We start from the raw sequence: 19,281 nt of genomic DNA, 5'->3' as shown, positions 1-19,281 counted from the left end.
CATGAGAGAAGGCTGGCGACTGAAACATGCAAAATCTTGAGAGTAAAGCAGAAAACTGGAAAGATGAGAAAGGAATTTTCAAGCTGTGTGATATTTATCACTTCTCTGCCAAGAATGTAGTGCAATATTTATGTTCAAGCCTTGCAAGTGAATTGAGGTATTCTTGATAGAGAAATATGATATTTTACACATCTGACATTCTCACGTAACTGGGAAACATTTCAAAGAATACGAAGCTATTATCTTTTATTTCTCAAAAGCAGAAATTTGAATTTTACATGTGGGTTCTGAGGTGATTTTTTCATGTGCTGTCTCTTGTCAGCCTGTAGCCTTCAGTCCCTTGCGTGTATTTACATGTAGTGGTTTATTCCAATGGTGTTTCATAAATTATACTGTATTACTTCCATCTATTCATTACGTCAGACAAGAATACTTCTGGCAAAAGCAGAATGTATTTTAGCATTGGAACCGAAATTTTTTACATTTATAATTAAATGATTTCAATATAAATGGAAGGTAGGCTGAGATAGACAATATATAATGGCTCATATGTCAACATTATAGAATTGTTTACTTTTTATGAGAATAAGATCAAAGAATGAATTTTATTTCAAGTGTTATGCAAGATAAGTGATCAAAGACACTTTTAGTTTATAGGCAAGGGCCTACAGTAGGGCTCATTAGCAACGACAACCTCTGAAGATTTGGCACTTCATGTGATGTTGAGTTCAGTTATTGATTTATTTTTACTGTAATTTACTTTAATACTACTTAGCCTTAAAATATAAATTTCAGTGTAAAACATTGTTTTCTAAAAGAGTAAGAAGAGGATATGTAGTTTAGCAGCAAATCTATAGGATTAAGCATAAAATACAAATCTGGGATAAAGTTCTTTTAAACAATCTTCATGAAACCAGCATATGAATACAATTGACATGCCCCTCTCTCCATGGATGCCAGGCATATATTGTATGGGTGAAAGGACTATTTGAACAAGATTAGGAAGTTATCCTAGTCTTTTGGGAGCATTTTTCATTCAATATTACGTAAAAAAATTTTTGTCATTTCTATATTCATTTAGTGACCATATCTCAAAGGCTGAAATCCTGCTTCATTCCTCTAGCCAATTGGCTCTTGGCAGAAAGCAGGTGCAGATCACCAAGTCAAAAAAAAATTGAATATTCGCACCATCTAACAATTTACAGTACAGAAACAGGCCATATCAGCCCTTCTAGTCAGCACTGATTTACGTGAAACTCCACTGATTGCACCTACACACTCCCATGCCCATTACCCTCCAACCCCCTCACATCCATGTAGTCATCTAACCTCCTCTTAAATGACAGAATTGACCTTGCCACAACTACCTCTTCCGGTAGATCATTTCCACTCAGCCACCACTCTCTGAGTGAAGAAGCTTCCTCTTACATTACTCCTATAAAGTTTTGTCCCCTAACCCTTATGACCCCTTGTACCAATCTCCCCTACCCTCAGGGGAAAGAGCCTATTCTCATCTACTCTATCTATTCCCCTCATAATTTTAAATACCTCTATCAAATCCCCTCTCAACCTTCTATGCTCCAACGAATAAAGTCCTAGTCTACTCATTCTTTCTCCACATTCAAGATACTGCAATCCAGGCAACATTTTTGTAAACCTTCTTTGCACCCTCTCTACTTCATTTATATCTTTCCTATAATTTGGAGACCAGAACTGCACACAATACTCCCAGTGTGGATCATACACAGTTACACAGTGAAAAGGTGTAACTGGATTGCAATCAGGAACAGCACCCTGTGCTTATTTTCCTTTTTCATTCCAATAGGGTTGAAGAAAAAGATTGCAATCTTACTGTAGCAATCAAACCACCAACCTGAGATCACCTAACACAACATTTTCAGTTCCTGAATCAAAACCGGTCCATGTAGTTTAGTTTTTCCAATTGAAATAGTGTGATTTATTATTTTAATCCAATTTTAAACTGCAAGTCAAATCACAAATCAATTTTTCTTGATTGCAATAGTAAAAACACAAAGCTGGAGAAACTCAGCTGGTCAAGCAGTGTCCTTTGTATAGCAAAGGTAAAAGTACATAACTTACGTTTCAGCCTTGAGCCTTTGCTATATCCTGACCTGCTGAGTTTCTCCAGCATTGTGTTTTTATTTGTGATTTATTTCTTGATTACAGTGGTTTAAGAATAATAGAAAGATAATAACTTAAAAGGCATTTTGTGACATAAATGGGAAATACCAAATTCTTTTTCCTTTCAGGGTCTTTGGATGATTGGGACCTAGCTGTAGAGAAGACTGAGACCAGAATTAACCAAGTTAATGAGTGGAGAGCCAAAGTAAGTGCCTTGTGTTGTTTGTCAACATGTTATAATTTTTAGAAATACAGTTTAAAAAAAAAACAGTATCCGCCACCTATGAGCAATGGTAGATGCTGGATAAGTGAATTTGCTGGCTGCTTGAGATTGCTTTTTTACAAGCCCAAAGGACTCCAAATCCCAGCAGCAATAGATATTCATCAAGACAAATGGTTACTTAAACAAAAGTTGTTTTTAATTATCTTTAAACATGAAAACAAGGTCACACTTTAACTTATCACTATTAACTAACCTAACAACCCACTTCTAATTCTAAACGCACATGTATGTAAGTTCAGAAAAGTTCTTTGATTCACAATCCAATCTCACTTCTCATTCCTCCAAGTTCACTGGTTGCAGGAAATTCTTGTACTGTGCACAGAATTTAACATTTATGAAATTCACCAGGTTTTGGTGCTACCGCTCAGGAAGGTTCTTGTTGGTTTTCAGAGAGAGATTTGTTGTTCGCTGGACACAAACTGATCCCTTTTGATCAGCCATTTCAGTGCCTTGCCGAAGAAACTTGCCCCCTCGGTTTTCCAGATGATAACCTCTTTCTTTCAGGCCATCACAGTGAAACATTAGGCAGCCAGTCCTCTCCTCTTGCATGAACCACAAGCTGAACTAAGCACTCACAACCTGTCTTCCAAATGGGGTATTTCCACAAGCTTGCCAGCTTGTCCTGTTCCAGTCCCAGCAGCTGCTGCTGGCTGTAACACTTCAGAACTGATCTCTCTCTCTCAGAGACAACTCTCTCTGAAAATGATCAGATAATCCACTAACACAAAATGAAAATAATGTGAATGCTAGATATCTAAATTAAAACAAAAATGTGGGAAATACCTAGTAAGTCGGGCAACATATAGAGAGAATGAGAAAGAAAAAAGAATAAATATTGTGGGTTGAAGATTTTTGATTAGAAATAATCCATAAATAAGAAGGAATAAATGAACTAAATGACTTGCTGCTGAAGGGAAGTTGTTGGATAATTTTAAAAAATCATTAATGTGTTGGAAAAGATAAAATTAACAAACCCTTTCGAGAAAATTATGAGTAATTCTTGCTATTAAAGGTTTTTGTGAATGCAGCTGATCTGAAATTTAATATATTGAATGTTGATAAGGAGTTATTTGGCAATTACTACTCTTCAGCGCTTGACGTCCTGCTTTGCGGAAACTGCCAAAATGTTTGGCCTGGAAGTCAGCCTGAAGAAAACTGAGGTCCCCCATCAGCCAGCTCCCCACCATGACTACCAGCCCCCCCACATCTCCATCGGGCACACAAAACTCAAAACGGTCAACCAGTTTACCTATCTCGGCTGCACCATTTCATCAGATGCAAGGATCGACAATGAGATAGACAACAGACTCGCCAAGGCAAATAGCGCCTTTGGAAGACTACACAAAAGAGTCTGGAAAAACAACCAACTGAAAAACCTCACAAAGATAAGCGTATACAGAGCCGTTGTCATACCCACACTCCTGTTCGGCTCCGAATCATGGGTCCTCTACCGGCACCACCTACGGCTCCTAGAACGCTTCCACCAGCGTTGTCTCCGCTCCATCCTCAACATCCATTGGAGCGCTTACATCCCTAACGTCGAAGTACTCGAGATGGCAGAGGTCGACAGCATCGAGTCCACGCTGCTGAAGATCCAGCTGCGCTGGATGGGTCACGTCTCCAGAATGGAGGACCATCGCCTTCCCAAGATCGTGTTATATGGCGAGCTCTCCACTGGCCACCGTGACAGAGGTGCACCAAAGAAAAGGTACAAGGACTGCCTAAAGAAATCTCTTGGTGCCTGCCACATTGACCACCGCCAGTGGGCTGATATCGCCTCAAACCGTGCATCTTGGCGCCTCACAGTTTGGCGGGCAGCAACCTCCTTTGAAGACGACCGCAGAGCCTACCTCACTGACAAAAGGCAAAGGAGGAAAAACCCAACACCCAACCCCAACCCACCAATTTTCCCCTGCAACCACTGCAATCGTGTCTGCCTGTCCCGCATCGGACTTGTCAGCCACAAACGAGCCTGCAGCTGACGTGGACTTTTTACCCCCTCCATAAATCTTCGTCCGCGAAGCCAAGCAAAAGAAAAGACTACTTGAAACATTTGGGTCAGTGCCATGGTGTGGACAGCATTGTGTGGAGATGAAAGGTGTCCACCCAATGGACTCCAGTCTCTGCCAGGATGACAATGGATCCCACAACTATAATCCTTTAAGTGAAATAAGGGAAACAACCCAGCCTCAGGACAACCTTCAAAAGATGTTTCTTGTCATCTGGATACTTTGTAAGCCTCTGTTTTAATTATTGACTTTAGTAACTAAAATAAGAATACTTGTGTTTTATATGAGAACCTTGTGGAGTTGGATGTAATTGTGCAATTTATACTCATCAACTATGAAGTGTTGTTGGCACTTTTCATTTGAACTTGACCAAGCTACAAATAGTATCTTTAAATATCACTGGGGAGGAAATCCTGTATTTAGAATTGAGAATATTAAACAGGAGTTTTGAACTCCTGCCATTTTTTTCCCCAGGCTGCAGAGAAAGAGGCCCTGCTGACAAAGCAGGAAGAAGAGAAAAATGTGCAACGGAAGAAAGTTAGATCTGAAAAGAAGGCTGCCAAGAAAGCCCAGAAACAGGCAATGACTGGAGACAAACGCAAAGCAGATGAGGAAGAATGGGGCTCCCAGTTAGGTGAGACAACATGACTGACTGGTGTCGTGCACTATTTGGTTATATTGCCAACATTTGAACAATGAGGACTCAGTAGAGCAATGATAATAATATTTTTGTTGTAAAAGTTTGCTATTTGGATATGAGATCATTTTAAGCTTTTGTTACATAGCCTTGTAAAAAAACAAAACTATTAAAAATAGTTCAAAAGGGGCATTTAATTTGATAAATAATTTTAATTTTAATAATGCAGTAATGGTTTCTATTACATGAGCAGCAGGTAATTCTGTGGGTTCTATATAGTATTTCAATGATTATCCAAAATGGTCGGAATCAGGTCTATGTTGGATAAACGGCTTTTGGGAGAACTGGTCATTTGTTAAAAACAGCCCAGTAGCAACAGCAAATCACTTAAACAACAACAAATAACAATGAAAGGCTTTTTAAGCATTAAAATAATGTTTAATTCTCACCCAAATGAATGCTGGCCATCGCCGATAACCTAGACAAACCCAACACAGCCGTTGATCACAGAGACCAACCAACCACTGCTGCCGATTTTCCCCCAACACTAGCCAACCACCGCCACTGATCCCCAGGGAGGCTTCTCAGGCCAGTGGAACACTCAGTGGTGAGAAAACAGGCACCTGTTTCCCTGGTCGCTAGAGTCCCATCTCCGAATCTTCTCCCTGGCATACTGCCCAGATACAGGAAAAAGGCCAAGGGGAGGATTTGGAGTTGGTGCTGGCGTCCGGTGTCGAGGAGGGGAGGGATGGCCACTGAGGCCGAGATCCTGCTCTTACCCAGGCGGCTGCTTTCTTTGATGGTGCCGGGCCACTTGCAGCTGGGAGACAGTGGCACGCAGTTTGAGAGGGAGAAAAACGTCAATAGGGATAAGCAAAGAAGAAATGGAAAGAGAGAGGGGAGGGAGTTACCTGAAATGAGGACATTCGTCGTTCTAATTCCACGTTGGGTGAATTTTTTTCCAACCTGTGAGGTCAGTTCAGCTCTGAAAAACTTTCAGATAAATGAAGATTTCATTTTAAAAAATTTTTTTGGATAAATGAGGATTTTGATGAATCTGATTTTAGAAAATGGGTGTTGTACTGTATTAATTATCTTAATGTATTCATAGGGACTAAAAATGTGCCGAGTCAGCAAAAGCAGATCTGCTGTCAGGCAGTATCGGTACCACATTATTAACTAGTGTACGGAGACATTTATTGCAGACAGATTAGGACAGGTTGTGGTTGGAACAAGATTTTCCTGATTTTTTTGATACTCCTTCGTTCAGGTGCAATTTAATTAATTAATTGATTTGATGAGTGATTGTAACTTCAGAGGGATTATTACCCATTCTGTTATTTTCGAAGCATTCTTTCAAAATGACTGAATAGGGATATGCCATTTATATTGGGTTGGAAATCAAGTTCCAAGTTTCTATCGTCACATGTACAGAATTGAAATGCAGTGATCGAGGGTTTTTTTTTTTGCAGGCAGATCAGTAGATATCTTGTACATAGTACAAGTGAGGCACAGTACAAAAGTACAGAAGTGCAGTGTTACAGAATGGAGATCAGTGGGGAATGGGTTAAGGCAACATAACTCTTATTTTGGGGTTCATTCTGGAGCCTGATACCAATGGTCAGGAAACTGTCTTTGGATCTGGTGGGGCACAATCTCACATTTGTGAATCTTCTTGACAATGGGTGAGGGGATGAAGAGCGTATAGCTGGGGTGGGATGAGTATTTTCAAGGCAGTGGGAGTTGCAAATGGAGTTGATGGAGGAATGGTGTGAATGATGGACTGAGCCATGTTCTTAACCCTTTGCGGTTTCTTGCTGGTTTGGGTGGAGCAGTTCCCGTACCATGCAATGACGCATCCTGATGGGATTCTTTCAGTAATGCTCCTGTGGAAGTTATGCATGCTAAATTTCCTTGCGCTTCCAAGGAAGTAGAGGCAGTGGTGTGCATTCTTTGAAATTGCATCCAAAGATGGTTACCGTTGGAACTTAAAGCTTCCGATCTCCATCTCAGTGCAGTTGTTGTGGCCCCACTGGGGACTGAGCTTTGCTCTTCCTCCAGAAGTCTATAACCAGTTCTTTGGACTGGCATCGTTGTCCTGGTACCAAGTCACAAATCTATTTCCTGTATTCCATTTAGCCAATGTGAAAGATCCTGCCTGCAATCGTAGTGACATTCATGAATTTGTGAATGAAGTTGGCCAGAGTTGTGGGCGTTCGGGGAGTATAGCAGAGGGCTTTGCTTGTAGGTTAATTGGGGAATTTGGGTGGTACGAGCTCATGGGCTGGAAGGGCCTGTTACTGTGCTGTATGTCAAAAAAAATATTGACAAGCTTTTTTCATTGCCCTCTGGAGCCTTGCTTATACACAATATCTGGAATTTTTTGAGTACATGTGAGTGCATTTCAAAAATTATTTGAAACTAACAGGATACCCGGCATTGGCCGGGAAATAAAACACCAAGTTGTTGACTACGTGGTTGAAACGTGGAATGCCTGGCGGTATCAGCACTGACGTGGACTTGGTGTTGATCCTCAGTTTCCTGCTGCCAGCTCCTTGCCTGTCTGGAAGCGTCAACAGTGAGGCGAGACTGATGTTCCTCTACTGTCTCTCGCTTTCTCCTTTGTCTAACTCTATGGGCTTGTCAAGAGCTTCTGCCAATGTGGCTTTGCTTTTTGGGCCCATATTAAACTGGGTTTGGCTACTTGTTTTTATTCTGAATGTACATTGATGCACAGCACCGTAACCAATTGAGGTGTCCCTGGAGCAAGTTCAATTTTTTAAAACTTTTGAACTTCATACGACCACAATGGTTAAACTCAGTGTGATCTTAACAGTAATGCATGTCAGTGCTAGTAAAATATATATTAGATGTCACAAAGGCATGGAAAATGGTCAAGAATTTGCTGAAAAGATGGCAGCTGTATCCATCCACATGTAAAAAGAATATTTGTGGCCAAGGTACCTCTGAGTTCTGATTCACCACAAAAAATGGCAAACCTTGTCCAAACTATATAAATTATGATTTTTTTTTAATAAGATTTCCCACTATGTTCCATATGATTATTCAGGTTGTATCATTAATTTGAATGTCTGCCTTCAGTCTTTTGGGGGGAGTAATTTGTCATATGGGTCCTGTTCTTGATGTGATTTGTGTTCACTCAGCATTGGAAATCCAAAAGTTAGCAGTGAAATTGAAATTACATTTCTACAGGAGGCAGGTTATTCCTGGAATTATATAACTTTTTATTTTTTTTCCACTCATCCACTCCTTTGTCTCTTTTCATAGTTGAACTTCAGTTTTCCTTTATTCCTAACTGTCATTAAAGTGATTAAACCATTGAGCCGAGCAGTTAAGAGGTCCCAGGTGTTTACATCACCAATAGAAGTTTGTAGCAGAGGAATAAAACTTTGAGCTATTCACGCCACTTGAGACGTTCACTCTCTTTGTGAATATGCACTCCTTTTAAGCTTTGCGATTTTTAGAGTTGATAGCATCCAATTACTGGAATTTAATGTCCTTTGAGAAGGTCAATTGTCAATATCCTGTCTCCAGTAATAGGAAAGGGGGTACACTAGGCTTTGGTAAATATTATGAAAAACAACACCTTCCACAACTTCAGGAAATTCAAATGCCATTTGGAGATGCATCTTTGAGGTGAGGTCACTCTTAGAAAAAGTGGGTAACGAATTTGGAAAATCCTGAAGTGTTCATGTTTTCTGGGGAAAAGAAGCTGTGGTTCTGCTCCTGTGTCAGGGTGTTGCTTGATTAGAATAATTGATCTTGTGATCATCAGGGAAACAGCTGTTCAATGTTTGAAGTCTTTAAAACATTCATTTTTGAATTAATTCAAATTATGAACAGGTTTATTTCCCTGATTTTTGTTGTTCTGTCAAAATAGGATAATGTTAATATGTGCTATTTTGCTTAAAACTTGAGGCATTCAAGGTTAAAAAAAATAAGAGAGAAAAGTATGTTATTTTGAATGATTAAATTAGTTCAGTATGTTGATTGATTCCCCTTGACCAATTGCCTAGTTTTTATTTCTTGGCAATTTCTCACTGATTTCATTGCAGCATTTGCTATTTCCAATTCATGTTATCTATAACTTTAAAAATTATCAATTGATAATTTTATGTAAATGTAGTTCAAACAATTTTAATGTGATACATATCCTTATGATACTTAAAATATAATTTGGGAAATGGGAAGATTGCTGAGTTTTTTCTACATGTAAAAAAAATCTTATTTTTGTTAGCTTAACAACTCAATTTATTCTGAAACAATACAAGAGAGATCTTTGCATTCTGACGAGCAGCTGTGTAGCTTTCATAAATCCTCTGCATCTATTATTTGATGGAAGGTACATAAGATGGAAGCTGCTGTGATGATTACCATGCAATTGTAAGGAAGGTCAGAGCCACCCAGTTAATATTCTCTGCTTTCGCTTTGAGTGGGCTTCCATTCTGATTTGGCCTATTCTTTTGTGACATTTATGGTGAGAAGATTTCTAACAATAGCTTTTTGAATTCCAGATAAACCAAGTAAAAAGGCCCGAGATGGGGAACTGGAAGAAGCGGAGGGATCTCTGTCAACCGAATGTGGCTTGTTTGGTCGTAAAAGCAAAGTAAAGACTGTGGAGACTCCAGCACAGCAAAAACAAAAGGCTGTAATTGCCACAAGGAACAAAGTTCTTCATGATAATAGCAAGGATGACCTCACAGTGTTTGTCAGCAATCTCGCATATTCAATGCCCAGTCCTGAGGAGAAAATGAGGGAGTTATTTGAAAGCTTTGGCCAGATCAGAGACATCCGCCCAGTTTACAGCAACAGGGGACACTTTCGAGGATACTGCTACGTGGAGTTTAAAGAGAATGTGGCAGCTGCAAACGCCTTAAAGCTGGATCGGCAGGAATTGGAAGGTCGGCCAATGTTTGTCTCACCTTGTGTTGACAAAACAAAGAATCCAGAATTTAAGGTAGCCTTTTGATAACTATTTGCAAATTAAAGCATATTTAGCAACAAGTATAATGTACAAATCTAGGATGTTTCGAACTTGAGCCTTCATGCAATGTTTCTTGTGAAAAGATAATGTACACTTGTTTCCTCACTCTTCTGTCACAATTCCTGATTATATATTTTCCTGGTACTAAAATGAGAATTGGCACCATGGGAGACAATAACAGTTTTATTACAGTGAGAAAATTTTTTTTAAAGGAACTCTTCTTCACTTGTCAGGTGTTTAGGTACAGCACCAGCTTGGAGAAACACAAGATCTTTATATCAGGTTTGCCTTTCTCCTGCACTAGAGAGGACCTGGAGGAGATCTGCAAAGAGTATGGAAACCTGAAGGAGATTCGTCTGGTCACCAACCGCTCTGGAAAGCCAAAGGTACAAACTCACATGCAGTAGCTTATTGTGAGGACAAAATCCAATCGCTTGAACAAGCAAGAGAATTTTCTGAAGAACAGATTTTGCTTAAAAATCCTTAGCTTCAGACTGCTTGTAATTCCAGAGATTCAACAATGAATGCAGATCAGCTCCTGAGACTTTGTTCAGACTATTACTGAAAGTACTTTGAAAGGCTAGTGGTGGCAACTTTCTGGGATGGAAATACATTTTTCCCCGTCTCTCGAGAGCTAACGTGCCAATTCGAAAAATAATTGCATTGTTGATCTAGAACCAGTTTTCCTGATGTTGTTTTGTATATGAAGTCTCATTAATAATTACTTCCCTCTTATTACCAATCCCATGACGTGCACAGCCACTGCCTCACAGTGCCAGGTTCTCGGGTTCAGTTCTAAATCTGGATGTTGATTGTGTAGTTTGCATGCTCTCCCTGTGACCGCATGAGCTTCCTCAGTTTTTTCCCCACATCTCAAATGCTGGTTAGTAAATTTGGGTTCTGTTAATTGTTCCTAATGTGTAGACGAGAATGTAGGGAGAATTTTTAAAAAAAAATGTTATTGATGAAGGATTAGTGCAGGTTCAGAGGGATAAAGGGCCAGATTCTATTCATTATCTTTGACTCTAAAATATCAGTTTCTCATAAACACTAAATAATATTGAATTATTGAGGTCCTGGAAAGGCAGAAAATGCTTGGAATAAATCAGGCCTAACGTGAAGAATTGTGGAGAGTTAATGTATTAGATGGAAGACAACTCAAACTTACTTGTATTAATTGTAAAGCCCTGAGGATTCCAACATCGCTGGGAGAATACTGTTTGTCGAGGTTCAGTTCCCAGGATGAGTGAATTTCTAGTTCTCTGACTCCCATTCTGACCTCTGTCTTGGGTCCCTTAAATTGGTCCATTGAAGCCCAAAGTGAAGCTCAATCAAAAGTGCTTTATCTTACAACTAGGGGGTCAACATGGAATTCAACAATTTCAGACAACCAACCTTTCCTGATTGACACAACAGAAAACAATGGAAAGTTTAGCTCTTTTTTCTGTCCAGTTACTGCTTGTCCTGTGCTGTGTATCGAGATTACAGCAACTGCAGTGTTTTATGTTGAACATTTCTAGTACTGTATTACATTTTCATTTAAGAGATTTTAGCTTTAGATACTGTACAGTAATAGGGCCTTCTACCCAAGCAACCCATGTGATCAATTTATCTATTAATCTGTACGTCTTTGAAACTCACATGGTCAGTGAGAGAAAATACAAACTTTTCACAGCCAGAGGTATATTTGAACCTGGGTCATTGACACTGTAATAGCATTGCAATGTCCATGCCATCCTCTAGACTCCTCGTTTTAGATTTACATCAGAAAGGATAGCTGTAGTTAGCAAGTCTTCAAGATCACTCTCTGGAATGGTGTTACAAGCTTTTAGAGCATGCAAACATGGATCAAATGAAACAAGTAATCTTTAACCATGAAGGATTCCACATTATTAATCTTGCCATTTCAATTAAACCAAAGGAGTGGGCCCGTGAAGATTTTTTTAAATTATGTTGGTAACTTTGAGATATTAATATCAGCAAATGTATATTGACTCATTAAGAATTCAAGTGAATTAGTTCATTAAATTTAAATTGATTTTTGTTTCAGGGTCTCGCATATGTAGAATTTGAAAATGAAACACAAGCTTCCCAGGCTGTCCTTAAGTTGGATGGAACTGTAGTTAAAGATCACACGATTAGTGTGGCCATCAGTAATCCTCCACAGAGAAAGCAGACTGCTAAACTTGAAATTGGCAGAACTACTGCTCCATTGCTTCCTCGGCAATTACACGGAGCGTAAGTTATGATTCATTTCAATTGAGTGAAGAGAAAATTACTTTTCTAACAGTGGTTACTATATGTTGCAGCTTCATCTTGTACAATAATCATATTAATATTTTATATTTTACTTCAGGCTCCTTTGTGCCGTTCAATTTAAATTTATTCTAACTTTTGTATTGGCAGAGTTGTAAACTCGAGTAGATATCCAAACATTTGAGTGAAAAGCAGTGGTATAAAATTATTGGGATTTATAAGTATATTTTGAATGTCATAGTCTTTATGTAGTTAGAAAGTCATTGTCTAATTTGTAGAGTTAACATGCTTTAGAGATTTGGCCATTTCGTACAGGAGAGAATAACAAAGGAAATTTTGGCAATAGCTCAATCCTGTTGTCCCATTTAGCAGATTCAGAGATTTCTATTTTATTTCCATAAACCTTTATTATCCAACTCTTACCTAACCAAAGTTTATCGGTGTCAATCTGACTTTTCCAATTACTGTATATCTTTTTTGTTTTCTATAATTAATTTGAACAGCTAGCTCTAATCTGAATCAATTTTAGTTTTGTTGGAATCCTGAACAAAAACAGCCATTTCTTCTGAGCTGATATTTATGGCAATATCTTAAAATGTGTAGAATCTATTATTGTTGTTTAATACACAAGGTTAGAGAAGTTTTGCCCTTCTCAGGATAATGATTAGGAAAATATTGCCTGCAGAAATTTAATTGGAAAGGAGTATAGGGCACACATTTTGAAGTTGGAGTATGGGAATAATTTGATCACGTAAACCATTGCCAAAAGAACTCGTTGATCATTGTCATGTGGATGGGACTAGTTTGTCAGAGGTGGACTGTGTAAGTTTAATGTGAGGGGATAAAAAAATATTTAGATTGAATGAGCATACTACCATGACCTTGAGAAATGAAAAATAAATGAAAAAATGTAATTGAAACCAAGGTGGAAAATGTTGAGGAGTTTAAATAATGATGCAAATGGGCTCTCATCAAGCTTGAATTATGTTCTGAGTGAAAATGTTATGAATAAAGAATTGAGACATGATGAAGAATGAACTCAAAACAACATGTATCCTATTTAGTAGGCAGGCATTGATTGTTTAGTCAGATTGGTGGAGAGTAGATGAAAGTTGACACATGGGAAGATTAACAGGTTAGTGTTAGTAAGAGAATGAGCAGAAAAATTAAAAATTGAAATGTTGTAAAATATTAGAATATGGATAGTTAAAAATAATCCTTTAAGTCTTAATGAAAATTGGATTTGTTGATTTATGTGAACTCTTTGTCAATTTTTTTTATAGGAGGGGCAAAAGCCGAACACAGATTGCACTTGTGCCTCGTGCTTTACAACGCTGGCCTGCAACAGATACAACTACAGAGAATGGGACATTGAGAGATCAGGATGGTAACTCGAAGGGTGATTCCAGTCTATCAGCAGAAGCAAAAAAGATGACAAATGCAGATTTTGCAAAGATGCTGAAGCAGTAATTGATGACAGTGTTTGGTGTCTAACTGCCAAGTCTAGAAAAAAAACCTGCTTTTTCAGAAACTCTTGCATCTTTGAGCATGGACAGAAATTTCAACGAGCAGCAAACTGTAAATAATCTAATTTTTTAAAATAAAGATTGACAAGTGTTAAATATATTTGAAGGAGGTTCACGCTGCTATTTTGAAGCAGTGCTCAACTGTATTTAGAGGTTGGCTTGTATGCTTATTTACAACATTGGTGTCTTGAAACAACTACTTGGTTAGTTGAGTTGCATCCTTTTGTCTAGAATATGTCTGAGCATATAGCAGGCTCACGGGGACCATTTTGTTACTTTTGACCTCACCTTTTTATATTACAGCTGTGACTTTTTGTTCTGGATTAAAAAGAACTTGTATAATTCTATCATTGTGTAACATTGGTTAAAGAAAAATCTGTTCATTGTGTGTGGATGTGCTCAATTCAAAACAAGATGGACGAGTTGTTTGAAATCACGCACTAGTACAATTTCCGAATTTGTAAATGATAACACTTTCATCAGAAGGAAGCTCGATGTTCTGGCCGATGGGATTTAAGCCTCAGGTTCTCCTAGAGTTGAAAAATTAAAAATAATATTTCAAGTAGAAAAGCCAGCTTAAGGTCAAATCATCCTTCACCTATTATCACTAAAACAGTTATTACCAATTCTTTTGTTCTGCGTTTGGTTATACAGCTTAGAAAATTGCTACCTTGTAACATGGAGTAAGCACGGAGGTGCTTTAGAGATATCCTGAAAGGAGAAGCATTAATTCACTGTACTCCCACTTGTGATCTGTATTTCAAGCTCAAGAAACAATAATGGTTCAGTCAATTATCCAAGATCATTTGCATAATACCAAATGATACAAAGAATAATTTATTTCTAACATTTGAAATATTATAAATACACTTGGCCTGTTTAAATAGTTCATCTATACAAAGTGCATTTTCCATTCACATAAATATTTCAGTCTCTTCAAAGAACAATTATTTGAGTTGGAGTTTGTTCCACACTGATTCCTTTGAATTTTGAAATGAGAGCTGAGAGTTCAATCTGATGAGAAAGTGCACGTAGTAGCTAGAGCAACTAATTGAGGATATTTTTCATTCAGATCTTTACTCTGTCCAATTATCTGAATCCCACCAGCCAGATAAATTTAACAGACTAGGTTACCTCTTTAGAATGGTGGTTGACAGCTATCATTAACATAAAACAAATATTTAAAGGAATTATAACATTCATGCCAGCTTCAGAAGATGTTGGAAAATCTTTGATTTTTGTTCTCCCATCTAGATGTATTAAATAGGAAACTGTCAAAATTGCCACTGGACGTAGTAATTTAGAAGGCATGTTCTCAAAATACTCATGAGCCTTTCTGCTCCCCAAATATTTTTATATTTTTATTTAATTTTTTATATATTTTTATATAATTTTTAAATTTTTTTTATATAAATAGGATACCTACGGGATAGGTAAACAAATCTGCTGCTGGCCATAATTTCTGAAATTCACACTCCCATTTTCCTCAGTGATCCAGAAATTTAAGTATTGGTTTTTCCCTCTCCCTCATCCAAATTTTATTTCATCATTGATTTTGCGCAAGATCCATGGATTCACGTTTTTTTCAAAAACTGGCTCATAAATCCTTTTGCGTACCAATTGGGAATAGGAGAGATGTGGAGTATGGATCCATTATTCTGGCAGCTTTCAAATGGAAACTTGTCATCCAACAGCAGAAATCCTATCATGCAAAGCTGCTGCGGCACTTTTTGTTCTTTCCTATGAAAGTTTAGTGAAAATCAAAGAATTCAAAATACTTCCATAAAGACTTGGCCAATTTCTAAAGGAACCAATTTAACCAAAGTTCACACTGATAATCATAGGTTCAACCCACAAAATTAGTTTTTAACTAAAATGGTGTGTGCATAATCTGAATGGTTTGGATTTGCTTCAGGCAAACCTTTATCAACAGAATGATCAGCTGTTGCAATTAGCAGCAAGTCAAGCGTCATCTCTGTGCACTTTCCAATAAAGCGGATAAATGGCCTTACGTCTCCTTCGTTGGCCAAATCTAATGCGGTATAATATTCAGATCTCTGCTCCTTGCGGATTGTAATAGGTGGATAACCTGCCTGCATCAAAATAAGATTCATTAGTAATCGAGCTGTCCTTCCATTGCCATCTACAAAGGGATGGACATAAACAAGTTTATAATGTGCAAGGGCAGCAAATTCTACAGGATGTAGACTCATGGCTTCTTCAGAATTCAACCACTGGACAAGCTCTTGCATTTGTTTCCTTACATCTCTGGGATGAGGAGGTATGTGATGACCTACAAAGACTTGATTGGTTCGAAATCTTCCAGCCTCTACAGGATCAACATATCCCAAAACTCTTCTGTGAATCTGCAAAATATCATCTATATTAACAGATCCAATTCTTGATACCAGAGATTTATTGAGATACTTCATGGCTGCATCAACACCAATAACTTCATTCTGTTCCACCAGACTCTTCCCAGGTACGGCGTACCTTGTTTCTATGATGTGTCTGATCTCAGAAAGAGTCAGTGTATTCCCCTCAATGGCCACAGTATGATAAATATGATGGTAATAACTTTCTTCCATCACACGGTGTAATGCTGAATTTCCTTTGGGTATAGCCATCAACTTTTTTACTTTCCGGTCAATAATACTGAATTGTTTTTGGTCAATTTCTTCTACCAATGGTAATGTTCTGTCACGGTTGACCAATGCCTTCTCATTACATGGAGAAATGGTCAATGCTTTTGTGTACAAATGGTCAGCCTGAATAACGTTCTTATCCTCTTCCATGAATACACCCAGTTCATTCAATGCATCTACATAGTGTGGGTCCATATTTAAGGCATGGATGAATAGTTTGTGTGCCTTCTCTCTTTTCCCCAGACGTTTCATCTCCAGAGCCTGGTGCAGAGCAGCTTTAGCTTCTAACTGGATTTCTGAAATTAAGATCAATTTCTATATTACAGAGGGCTGCACGTCATGTAGTGTGACATTTAAACTAGTTTTGTTATGTTTAAGTCTTTGCTAAACACATTTTCTACATATAGCATTAGATCACTGTTACCCATTAGATAAACCCCAGACAAACTTTCTTACGCCACTAACCTGATTAGCATGTACAAGTAATTGGCTAACCAACCAGTAAAACAAAAACAATGGAAATTTTGATTGCTCAAAGGCCTTGCATGGTGTGGCACAACAAGGTAATAAAATGTTAAAAATATTAAATCATCAAAACTTTGAAAGGCAGAAGACCCAATTTTTGTTCAAAAATTATAACCAATCCACAGATAACTGCCAAGGCAAATGAACAGAACAACTGGATTTTGATTGAATATCGTTTAAAAAAAACTATAATCCAGGCAGCATATACAGTAATAGAGATGGGAAAAAAACCGTAGAAATTGCAGTGTTTATTTCACCTTCCATTTACACCAGGGTTAACTGGTTTGAAAAGGTAACTATAAAACTTCCTTATTTTAAATGAAACAAGTACCCACAGATCAAAGACACGTTTAGTATCAAAAGTTCAGTTAAGTGTTACTATTCATTCATTTTTTTTAAATTTAGACATACAGCACAGTAACAGGCCATTTTGGCCCATGAGTCCGTGCTGCCCAATTTACACTCCAGGTACGATTTGAACAGGAGGAGGAAACTGGAGTCCTCGGGGAAAACCCACGCAGACACGGGGAGAATGTACAAATTCTTTACAGAAAGCGCTGGATTTGAATCACTGCCCCGATTAATAATTGACTTACTTAAAAAAAGGTCAGCTTCATATGGGTTAAATAGGGGAAGATGGGTGTAAAGCCAGCTATTCGGCGCATAGTTAATAAAATGTCAAGATCATCTGGGCAGAAGCTGAACAGTATTTTCTTTTTCCTTTTTTATTATTAAGGGAGGAGGGAGTTACAGATTGCAGATCATCTCACAGAACAATGTAATCACATCAGAGAAGTACAAAATATCTCGTATAAGGGAATTTTACTTGTATTATTTGTATAGTTTTTTATTCAATATTATTTTTGGACATGGTATGAGTTATAATTTAATTGTTTAATGATAATTCTAAAATTTGATGTCCTGAACAAAATAAGTTATGTAATAATTATGGTCATGCTCCTAATTCACAATTGACATGATTTGATTTGTTATCATTAGTTTACCTTGTGTAAGGGGTTTTTGTTAGTAGAATATTTTAAAAAGAAAATGGTCAAATAGCATTCTCCAATTACAAAAATATCAGGTTCATTTTTAGTCATCTAACGCGGAATGGCAGCGCGTTAGAGAAGTGACACGGAATTCCACCCACCGGGAATGGTTTTTCAATTCCAGAGTTTCATCCCCAAAACGACTCTGGATTAAACCCTACTTTGAAGAGGTGCGTGAACACCCCCCTTTAGCCCGATGTCTTTTTTTAAAAAAAAGAAACAAACTAAACTCTCTGGAGCAGTGATTCCCCACCGTTTTCTTTCCACTCACACATTCCCTATGCCATCAGTGCTCTGTGATTAGTACGGTGGGATGTGGGTGGAGAGAAAAAGTTTGGAAGCCACTCTTTTAATGGTACCTCATTGACTCGTTATGTGCACGGTTTCATTGCTCCAGAGGAAATGGGCCAATGCCATAACAATGGGGTCTCAACCTTCCCTTCCCACCTGAAGCAATCCCTTACTCCTCACAACGCAGCCGTGGGACTGGTGTGTGAGTGGCAAGGAAAAGCCTGAACATAAACCGAGAGCTCTTACCCGGCCCCACTTCGCGCCTGAAGGCCCAGGAGTCGCCGATCTGGCTCAGCTCCACTCCGGTGTAGGCGAGGCTGAGCTCCGTGCTCGGGTCGCCCCGCAGGCCCGGGTCCGACAGGCGGCATCGCAGCAACCACAGGGCACCTTTGAGATGCGGGAGAAACAAGGCGGTGAACGAGCCCAAGAGGACGGTTACCAAGACCGAGGCGCCCCTGCTTCCCAGACCCATAGCCTCCACGGCGAGGAAGCGGGCCGCCTGGTCTCAGCAGGGGTCCACCGCCGCCGTCGCAGCCCCTGAACATGGATGGGCAACACCCCGCCCCCATTCGCACCGATTGGCCCTGCCACCTTTCCATTATATTTCCAGCCAATGGAAAGCCACGACGTAACGACTGCACAGCCACTCGCCAATGCGCAACGTGGTGCTCCTTCATACGCGCGTCCTTTGACCCACTGCACCATGCGCCTGCGCTGATGCAGATTCCCTGTCCCTGACTTGCAGCGGCATCGTCGAGCTTCTTCGCTCCGTCCGCTGCCATAGCGGAGGTGCCCCAGTGGCAACCCAGTTCCACGTCTCGCCCTAGTCCCATGCCGACCCTCCAACCAGATGGCATGAACCTCAGCTGCTCCCTTTTCAGTTAGCCACCCCTCACCATCTCACTCTTATCCC

General features: G+C 39.0%; 2 protein-coding genes across 3 annotated transcripts in view; one reads left to right on the top strand and one right to left on the bottom strand.

Annotated features, from left to right (window-relative positions):
- Positions 1 to 14,205, top strand: part of sart3 (spliceosome associated factor 3, U4/U6 recycling protein) — a 55,755-nt gene extending 41,550 nt beyond the window's left edge. Inside the window, exons 14-19 of the mRNA XM_069912973.1 lie at positions 2,271 to 2,347; positions 4,909 to 5,068; positions 9,607 to 10,049; positions 10,310 to 10,462; positions 12,127 to 12,314; positions 13,616 to 14,205. Coding sequence (XP_069769074.1) covers positions 2,271 to 2,347; positions 4,909 to 5,068; positions 9,607 to 10,049; positions 10,310 to 10,462; positions 12,127 to 12,314; positions 13,616 to 13,802 — 1,208 coding nt within the window. The 3' untranslated portion in view covers positions 13,803 to 14,205. The remainder of the gene's footprint in view (positions 1 to 2,270; positions 2,348 to 4,908; positions 5,069 to 9,606; positions 10,050 to 10,309; positions 10,463 to 12,126; positions 12,315 to 13,615) is intronic.
- ficd (FIC domain protein adenylyltransferase) lies at positions 9,247 to 18,955 on the bottom strand. 2 transcript variants are annotated; one of them, XM_069912975.1, is made up of 3 exons: positions 18,615 to 18,955; positions 15,871 to 16,799; positions 9,247 to 14,388 (listed from the first exon to the last, which is right to left on the bottom strand). In XM_069912975.1, the coding sequence occupies exons 1-3, from the start codon at positions 18,838 to 18,840 to the stop codon at positions 14,338 to 14,340; spliced, it is 1,206 nt and encodes a 401-aa protein (XP_069769076.1). In that variant the 5' UTR covers positions 18,841 to 18,955; the 3' UTR covers positions 9,247 to 14,337. The 2 variants fall into 2 exon arrangements, with proteins under 2 accessions (XP_069769076.1, XP_069769075.1); XM_069912974.1 differs by lacking the exon at positions 9,247 to 14,388 and having other exon boundaries at positions 14,651 to 16,799.
- Positions 18,956 to 19,281: the final 326 nt, after the last annotated feature.

The sequence above is a fragment of the Narcine bancroftii genome, unplaced genomic scaffold, assembly GCF_036971445.1.
Source record: "Narcine bancroftii isolate sNarBan1 unplaced genomic scaffold, sNarBan1.hap1 Scaffold_281, whole genome shotgun sequence".
Taxonomy (NCBI): Eukaryota; Metazoa; Chordata; class Chondrichthyes; order Torpediniformes; family Narcinidae; genus Narcine; species Narcine bancroftii.
Note: the sequence above shows the minus strand (reverse complement) of the source record. Positions and strands in the feature narration are given on the sequence as shown.

Coding starts and splice junctions, on each gene's coding strand:
- ficd (XM_069912974.1), bottom strand. CDS start 18,840: ATGGGTCTGGGAAGCAGGGGCGCCTCGGTCTTGGTAACCGTCCTCTTG. Junction 16,800..18,614: donor CAGGCGCGAAGTGGGGCCGG/GTAAGAGCTCTC, acceptor TCTTAATTTCAG/AAATCCAGTTAGAAGCTAAA.